The sequence below is a fragment of the Actinia tenebrosa genome, unplaced genomic scaffold, assembly GCF_029948245.1.
Source record: "Actinia tenebrosa isolate PJP-AT-01 unplaced genomic scaffold, QUT_ActTen_1.0 PGA_scaffold0__85_contigs__length_37466705, whole genome shotgun sequence".
Classification (NCBI taxonomy): Eukaryota; Metazoa; Cnidaria; class Anthozoa; order Actiniaria; family Actiniidae; genus Actinia; species Actinia tenebrosa.
In genome coordinates this window covers 19,638,846-19,647,972 of record NW_028292569.1, presented here as the reverse complement: position 1 = coordinate 19,647,972, position 9,127 = coordinate 19,638,846, and the positions used below count along the sequence as shown (strand labels likewise).

Below are 9,127 nucleotides of genomic sequence, written 5' to 3'. Positions count from 1 at the left end.
TACAAAAATAAACAATGTTTTCAACAATACTATAAACCATTCTTCGAGGCCTACTTTACCTTAAATAATACAAAATAAAGATATTAACCAACAATGCTATAAATTATTCTTCCGGGGTCATTTATCCAAGCAAATTTGGAATATTACGGCAACATTGTTATGGTTTACGAATAAATATCAAATGTAAACTAAACACGTGCAAATAACCATTTTGAAAATTTCAAGTATCGATCAAATATTACTAGCTATACTTATGATTTTAAGCAACATTTCATCTATGAAAGCATAAATAGCTAATGATTGATGACTCGCTTCGGTATGCATTAATAAGTCTTTTTCATGAGTGATTATTTCGAAAAACAATGTAAACTATGTTATGTATAAATGACATGTTATCTCACCTCTTCGTTTTGTTTGCGTTTGAGCCGGTTCTCTGATGTAGCTCTTCTTTTAGCTGGCTTGCAAAAATTGAATACTGACGGAACAGCATCGCTCTTTAATCTCCTCTTCCTTTTTATCCCGGTTAACTGCTCCATCAGATCCACTTCAAAGCATGAATCCTCGAAGTGATCGCTGCAAACGTAGCAGTTCTTCAAAGGCGGCAGGTTCTCTCTCTTTATCCGCGCTATCCATGCCTTCTGAAGAGCTATTTTGTTAGGAATTTTGTGGTAGCTAACAGACTCAGTTTTGGAAGAATGGTTGGTGCATTCTGGCACACAACAATGGACCATCTGGATTAAGAAACTTACTCTAACTTAGACTATTAAAAGTTCGACTAGCACTCGAAATATACAAACTCAACAAGTTTGGAATGCAAGCTTCACGTTGTGACGTCACGGCATTAATGCGGTAATTTATTGCGGGCTCAAATATGGCGCTCTTCTATTCTCGGTTTTCACCCACGTGACTTGGTGCATGACAACGGTTGCTAACCGCCATATTGGTGCACAACATAGTGTAAACAAAAGAGATTCATCACAATCGAGCGACTAAAAGTCAATATTTTCAGCACATTTTCTATAATGGTTCTTTGTTTAATGGTAAATTGTCATACCAGGAGTGTTCGTGATAAGGGAATTTCCCTCTTTCGTGTTCCATCGGTTAGAAAAAGTCAAGGAGAGGAGGCAGAAGAGCTGTCGATTGAACGACGTAGAAAGTGGTTGGCCGCCATTAGTAGGGTTGGGTTATCCGAAGAAATCATCAACAGTGGGAGAATTTGCAGCCGTCACTTCGTTTCTGGAAAACCTGCTGCCAATTGGGATAAGTTTAACGTCGATTGGGTGCCTACATTAAATTTGGGACACAACAAAACAGTAGTAAGTGAGAAAAACTCTGATCTTCAAGCCGCGCGAAGTGAACGTGCAAAAGTGAGAAGGAAGAGACAACAGGAAAGAGCATTGTTCGAGTCAGCTGCAAAGGTAGCGAAACTGGATGAAGAAGGCGCTACAATCGACAATATTTCTTTTGACTCTCCTTCTTTAACTGAGGAAATCAGCCAGATCGCAAATGACCTTCAATCAGCGAGTGATAAATCAAAGTCGCACTGCCAAGATGGCGATTTATTGGACGGGATTACTTCGAAGCTGGAGGAACTTTGTAAGATCACTGACTCTAGCACACAAACAAACGAAGTTAATCCAGAAATGACCGAGTCAAGCACACAAACTGAGGAGTTAGATTATATGTTTTCTCAGCCAAAGAAAGCCCCTTTCGATCGCGAAGATATGCTGGAAGATGGGAAGGTACTATTTTACACTGGATTGCCTTCAGCTACTATTTTACAAGCTGTATATGAACATGTAGCCCCTCATGTGGCAAGAAAGTCGTTGAGCTTAACGAAGTTCCAGGAACTTGTCATGGTCTTGATGAAACTCCGACTTAATGTGCCATACTTGGATCTTGCATACCGTTTTGAAGTGTCTGCACCAACTGTCTCCAGGATATTTTTTACCTGGATAACAATCATGGACATACGACTCTCTCAACTAATATATTGGCCTGAGCGGGATGAACTATGGAGAACAATGCCTCAATGCTTCGAGTTTTCGTTTGGAAAGAAGACAACAGTGATTATTGATTGTTTTGAGGTCTTCATAGAAAGGCCTACCAACCTGCTGGCAAGAGCCCAGACCTTCAGCTCCTACAAACACCACAACACTGTAAAGGTATTAATTGGAATCACTCCACAAGGCACCATTTCCTTTGTATCAAAGGCCTGGGGTGGCAGAACATCTGATAAGCTCCTCACTGAAAACTGTGGTATTTTAAATAAACTTGTGCCTGGTGATCTAGTAATGGCCGACAGGGGATTTACAGTTCATGAAAGTGTGGCATTCAAGAGAGCAGAGCTTGTTATACCAGCGTTTACTAAGGGGAAGAGCCAGCTGGACCCCATCGATGTTGAGAACACCCGAGGAATTGCAAATGTCAGAATTCATGTGGAGAGGGTAATCGGTTTGCTGAGGTGCAAGTACACAATTCTGAAAGGGACACTGAGCACTGACTTTCTCATGAGCAATAAGGAACAGGTACCAGTCATTGATATCATTTTAAGGGTGTGTTCTGGTCTTGTTAACCTTTGTCCACCAATCATTCCATTTGACTAGATTATAAACATACTAATTATTACCAAAATTTAAGAATTTGAATTTATTTATAAAGATAAAAATGAAATACCAGGATATTCTTGTATTCAAAATGTCATAATGTATTGGTGACACAAGAAATATTTTTCTGCTTTGTTCCTGTCAGAGTAGCTATTTTATTTTTGGACATTGCTGATGAAAACTAGTGTATCTTAATTGTTTATTATTAATTCTCAAATTTACTACTATTTTGTTGCATTTAAAGCACAATAGAATATAGTGGTCTTTTGTATCACCTATTTCAAAAAAACAGTTGTCACTGCCAAAGGCAATAGTCGATTCGAAGGTGTAATATATGAAAATAAACGCAAATAATCAAAGCCTTTAAAGTTCTTTCAGGCTACAAACAACACTGGATATCTCAAAACTCATTAAAAAAAAACAAAAAAAAAAACAAGTGATTGTTGGAACTATGAATAACCTATCACCTTTCTCCTTTAGCGATGACAACCTTTCTTAAATGAAATAGGTGTATAGATATGTTTTTGTGTAATGAATATTCTAGTGGATCGAAACCAACTGTTATTTGCTAAATAGCTACTATGATTATTAACAACTTTGTATTTCTTTCATGGTATTAATGCATTTGCTCTTCTAAAACAACATTACTGTTTCAAATAAAGAGTAGATGATGGCTAGTGAACACTAGCGTGTTCTAAACACATATTCTAAACTGATGGAAACATTGTAATTTTACCAATTTCCAAACACTGAGCCAGATGTGGGCGCATTTTGGGTATGTCAAATGTAAAGTCTCGTGGGCTGAAACCATAAACCAGACACGTAGCAAATGCTATGGCAAAGATTCCACAGTCACTCCCATTCAGTTGTTGCTGGACTGTTACATTTTCTATGCCTACATAGCTGTCTGCCATTAAACTCTCTACCTGTTCTTCAACCTCTTTGGCAATGATATCATGGTAGAGACTATCATAAAGGTTGACCATGCCTGGTCTACATCCAATAGAGCTTATACAGACCCAGTGCATATGTCCTGTATGTAATATTTGAACAAATTCTGAAGTGACAACATCAAAGTTCCTAATGGGGCCAAGGGTTGTTTTTTGAAAGCTCTCTATCAGAGGATTGACTTTCTGTAGATGTACTTGTGCTTTCTGAATTATTGTACAGTCCAGCCATCCAGTAGGTGAATTAATGATGTCAAAATGACTGTCATTGAGGCTACCAAGGGAAGCCCTCTTGTCTAAAACCCCTTTAGTCACTTGTGTTATTTTGACATCCGATTCATCATCACTGGAATCAATAATTGATGAATAACTAGTAGATACAGCACTAGCATTATTACCAATGATTGTACTTTCCTTTTTGTCCAATTTAGCTGCTTGCATTTGTGGAATACTGTTTTCACATTTTAATTGGCTTGTTGATGCAGCACTAACAGTGTTGGCTTTTGAAGAAGAAGAACAAGTGGTAGGACCAATAGAACTAGATGCAGTTACTTTGGCTGCTTGAGACACCTTGCAATTGCTGCACACCCACGTAGTTTGACTATTGTTAGGCATTCTTTTATAGTCCAGACACTGGAGATGGAAAAACTTTCCATTTTGGCAATTTTCACTGTGACATTTGAGAAGCCTTTCATTCATCATTGGTGATGAGCCACATACACAAATACTGTCCAGTTTCAAAGCTTGATCATTATGTGTGCACTTAGTAGAACTTGGCTTTGGTGCTTTTCTTGGCTTTTTGCATTGAAATTCTTCTAGCAAGCGGCAGTTAGGACAGTACCAAACATCAAGGACTGAATCTGATAAATGCAAACATGTCTGGTGAAATTCCTTTATTAGGCACTTTGGGTTACTGCAGTGAATAGTTCTTCCTTGAGAAGGCATTCCACAGTAACAAATACCAGAGGACTTGTTTGCTGGTTTTATTTCAGGTAAGTGCTGTTTTCTTGTATACCATCGAGCAAGAATCTCAGGTAGTATGCATGTCTGCCATACTTTTGTAACTTTGGGAACGATAGCTTCCCAGTGACTTGTTTCTGGGAGAATTCTTTCAATGAAGACTTGAGGTTTGTTTTCGCTGAATGCACACACGACAAAGTCACAAAATTGGCGACCAGTTATAGACAATTGTTGCTGCACTTGGTAATAATACTGGTGCTTTCTCTTTAGTCGAAATATTCCATTCACTTTCTCTAGGCAAGAACTTTTCTTAAGCACATAACTTTCAAAGTCCCAGTTTTCAATAATGTAAGGGCACTTTACTTCTCCACACCCATCACCACAACAGGAGCAGGAACAGAGGAAATCAGGTGTTGCATGCATCCAGGGATGTTGCTTATCAATGAAAACTCCACACTTTATCAGTACAAAATCTTTGTGGTTTGCAGACATGAGATGGTTGTAAGTCTCTATGGCTTTGCCTTCATTTTTGATTCCATGATTGATTGCTTTAGATTGCACACTAAACAACTGTGGATAGCAAATGTTTTTAATAAGTGAGATAGATGGTTGGTCAGGATTTGTATTGGCAACAGAATAACTCATTGAAGCCCCAACACGACCAGCTCTATGTTTAAAAAACGCAGTTCCTTTTGATTGATCCCTTGTTTCCTGTTCTATTAATTCTATCTCGGAATCAGAAAGAGATAGTTCGACTTTGCAGCACTTTTGTAACAGCTCTGGGTAGTTCAGCTTCAGATTCTCATGATTGTAAAGGGATGGTATCGTTAGAACACGCCGACTTTTTAGTACAAATTGATCAGCATAAGGAGCCACTAGAGAAAGAATGACAGGCTTTTTTTGGCTCTCATTTAGTTTTGCAAAGAAGGTTTTCATATCCGTTTCTGTAGGGGTGACATTTGGGACGGACTTCGTTTTCCCTACCGGAGTGCTAGTCGAAGGTTGTACACCATCAATTTTAACGTCTAATTCATCTTTCAACTTTCGAGCTGATTTAAAATTGATGTCTTCAACTTGAGCGTACGGTACTTCGTTTACGTAAGTTGGGAGTAGCCACGTACATTTCACTTCTGTGCAGGCCAACTTTCCATGTATACGATTCCACGCCTCAATATAGAACAGTACGCTCCCTACATGAGAGCAGCACTCTGCTAGACCTGCTTTGCAACCAAGGCAGTGGGCAGATATTATCGTTCCTTCTCCATTAGCGATAATCCAAATTGGTATTGGCGGTTCATTCATTCGCTGCGAATGACGAACTTTTCCTAACACCACGAACTTATTTCCAATGGCTTTTCCTTGAACGCTCGTTATGAAGCCCGATACCATTTGATTGTAACTCTCTAGACTCTTGAAAGCCTTGAACTGCCTTAAAGTATAGAAGCTGGTTTCCAGCACAAGATAAGAGAGAAGATCGGTGGCTTCGATCGGTGGCAGACATTCTGCATCTAACTTCTCGCCTTGTAAACACGCGGGGTCGACTCCAATACCTTCGATTTTTTTTAAATATCTCGTTCGAATGTGATTTTCAAGCTTTTTGGCGTATTCAGATAAGACAATTGAAGAGGTATCTTCAATTCTTTTCTGTTCTTGGGTTTCGTTTTTTGAAATATCGACGAGTAAATCCTCGGACATCGCATAATTCGAATCAAAACATAAGCGCACGTGTGTGATTTGACATATGCTAATGAGCTTCCTGTGCACCAATATGGCGGACACTAAGTTTTAATCCGCTCGTGACGTCACGTGAAAACCGAGAATTGCTATTTTTCGCGAATTGATTATTTCTTTTCGGCGACATAGAAGCTGTATCAGAGTTCAAAGTTGAATTTATGTGATCTATGTACGTTGTAGTTTTATATGAAAAACGGCAATTTTTGGGGTCAGTTGTCCTTTAATGATGCTGAGATCGACCCCACCATAAATGTAATAAAATTTAACCATAAATGTAATAATCAAAACCCACCATAAATGTAATAACCCTCCAACCATAAATGTAATAACCAAGTATTCCGGAGAGTCAAACAAAGTGATCAAACAACAAACAACTCTAAGCAGCATTGTTTGAGTGTTTCGTCAAACACAGTGGGTGGAGTCACATACCACGTGATAGCCTGTGTAAACAGCTGTTTTGGATACGGATGGAAGTGCAAGAAATGGCTGTTAACGCAGGCTTATCACGTGGCTGTGGGATTTGTTTTGTGACAGAGAGAAAGTATGATATAATAGTCCTAAAATAAACAAATAAGTTTATTTTTAAAACTATTATCGAAATTGTGCGAAACTTTGCTCCTGTTGACGCAGGATATTCACTTGACCGTGGGATTTGTGAGAAAATATTATGTACATCCGTATGCAAAACAAATCACAAACCACGTGGCTTAACAACCAAACATTATCGCCGATTTTCTCAAATAGTCTTTAGTCAATTGCATATATTCATTTCATCAAATGAATTAATACTTGTTTTAACGAAACCCGCTTCCACATAACTCTGGTGGCCCAATCGTAACCCTCTCTAATGGAATGGACCCACCTCTAATGGACCAGCTTCTCGTGGCCCCATGCACACGCATCTGGTGGCCCCTTGACTATAACGCCTGAACAAAGCAAGCTATGGTAACGAAATTCCGTAAGATGGGCAAACCTTGTGTTATCAATCATCTGACCACGTGACATGACTGACGTCATATATCACGTGACTTACGAGCTATTGCATGTAATCATGTCGTTAAACGAAGAAAAATGTATTTTAACGAACCTCGCTTGCATGTACCTTTCGTTTCCCCTTCGTCTGAACAAATCCTAAATGCCTTATGATTCCAGTATTACTGTGACAGTAGTGTGTTCTCCTAAGTCACGTGGTATGTGACGACGTCACGCCATGCAACGTGATCAGATGACTGACAACACCCATCGTACCAAGTTTCGTTACCATAGCATTCATTTTAGTGAGTATATTTTCAAAAATCGGCGATAATGTTTTGTTCGTAGGTCAAGTGATATATGATTGACAACACAAGTTCTACCAATGCCACCAAGTTTCTTTACCTTAGAATGCTTCGTTCCTGGGTTATGGCCAAGCGCCACCAGATGCGTGTGGGGTCACGAGATACTGGCCACCAGATGTAGGTGGCACGTGCTAACCCCTTCTCATATCTGAGTCTCTAAGAATGTAAAGAAAATGTGGAAATAAGCTGCAAAATTTCAAACGACAGTGTTGAAAGGCATTTAAGGCAGAGCAGTTATGCCATTCTGATCAATCTGGAACTTCAAATTCCAATTCCAATTCCAATTCTGGTCCGGAATTTGGCATTTGTAATAATGTTGTCGCGACGCTAGCGTTCATAAACATGCAAATTTGCATGAGAATTTTATAGCTCGCTTTAAAATCGAAATTCTTCATTTAAAACGTAAATACAGACTAATATTTCTTGAAGATCCCTCTCAGAATTGCTTTACCTTTTTATAATTTATCAATAATTTTTAAAGATTCGTCATTTTTTGAAGAAAATTAAAGGAGATCATATAACTCTTTGTACGACGAAGATCAAACCATGGAATGTGCTCAGCAAATTAATTCTTCTTTAATCAAATACAATCTTTCCTAGAATCTTTTATCTAAAAATTAATATTACTAGGCACCTCATGTTCCTTTGTCTAGAAGAACTAGCGTGAATTAACATTCTCTATCTTTCTATCAAACAAATAAAAGAGAAATTTCCGACCCCCGCGATGAATGTGATCGACGGAACTTCGAAATGTCCGGGGGGAAAACGTCCAAACGGATTTAGCATTTTAAAGCGTTTCAATCTGTAAGTTAGCCTTTCGATCTTTTGGCCCATTTTCCAACTGCTACGGTGGTTTACTCATATCAACCAGAACAAAAATCCCGAAGCAATCCATTGGTTGCTATGAGACGACACGAATGGAAGCAACACACTGTCCTCGATTACAAGGTTTGAAACAATAGAGACACCCTCTCCCTCCTGCACTTGAACTATATGACGATAAAAACCCTTTAAATCACGAGTTAAAACCAGCCAAACCTTTAACGAACTGAACATGTGTACTTGAAGGTGCAGAGAGATTGTTTTGTCTTTTTTGAGGGAGGGGTGGGGGGTGTTTTTCAATACCGGAATCTAGGAAAAATTCATTCAATATGCCGACGGGGAGGGGGGAGTACGGGGGAGGGAAGGAGGAAAGTAAACAAACCATGCAAATTTTCAAGATCAAATTAGGAGTCAACCTCTTATGAATAATAAACTTAAGAGCCCCTACCCCCCCCCCCCCCCACGACTTTCATTTGTTTAGCTTTTCGTGTCTTTTGATCATTCAAGAGCAAAGACATTCGAATGCGATGATGTGTACAAAGCTCCTCGCTGATGAAACTCATTTTAAAAAATTTTGATCATTTGTTTTTCCGCGGTCTTCTTACTTCCCACCCTCCACCTGCTCCATAGCAGCGAGTTTCAAATTATTTTGCAAGCTGATCCGATTTTGATCATTGCTATATTTAAAGGTAGTTTGGCTATAAAAACTACTACAAATAAA

The 9,127-nt window shown here is 38.9% G+C and overlaps 1 protein-coding gene across 1 annotated transcript; it reads left to right on the top strand.

The window, feature by feature from the left end:
- The first annotated feature begins 888 nt into the window (after positions 1–888).
- On the top strand, positions 889–3,318 carry LOC148913662 (uncharacterized). The gene has a single exon (XM_089034780.1). The coding sequence runs from the start codon at positions 1,023–1,025 to the stop codon at positions 2,604–2,606; it is 1,584 nt and encodes a 527-aa protein (XP_088890906.1). The 5' UTR covers positions 889–1,022; the 3' UTR covers positions 2,607–3,318.
- The last annotated feature ends 5,809 nt before the right edge of the window (positions 3,319–9,127 follow it).

Bases quoted from the DNA above. Each gene is read 5' to 3' on its own strand.
- LOC148913662 (XM_089034780.1), top strand. From the start codon at position 1,023: ATGGTTCTTTGTTTAATGGTAAATTGTCATACCAGGAGTGTTCGTGAT.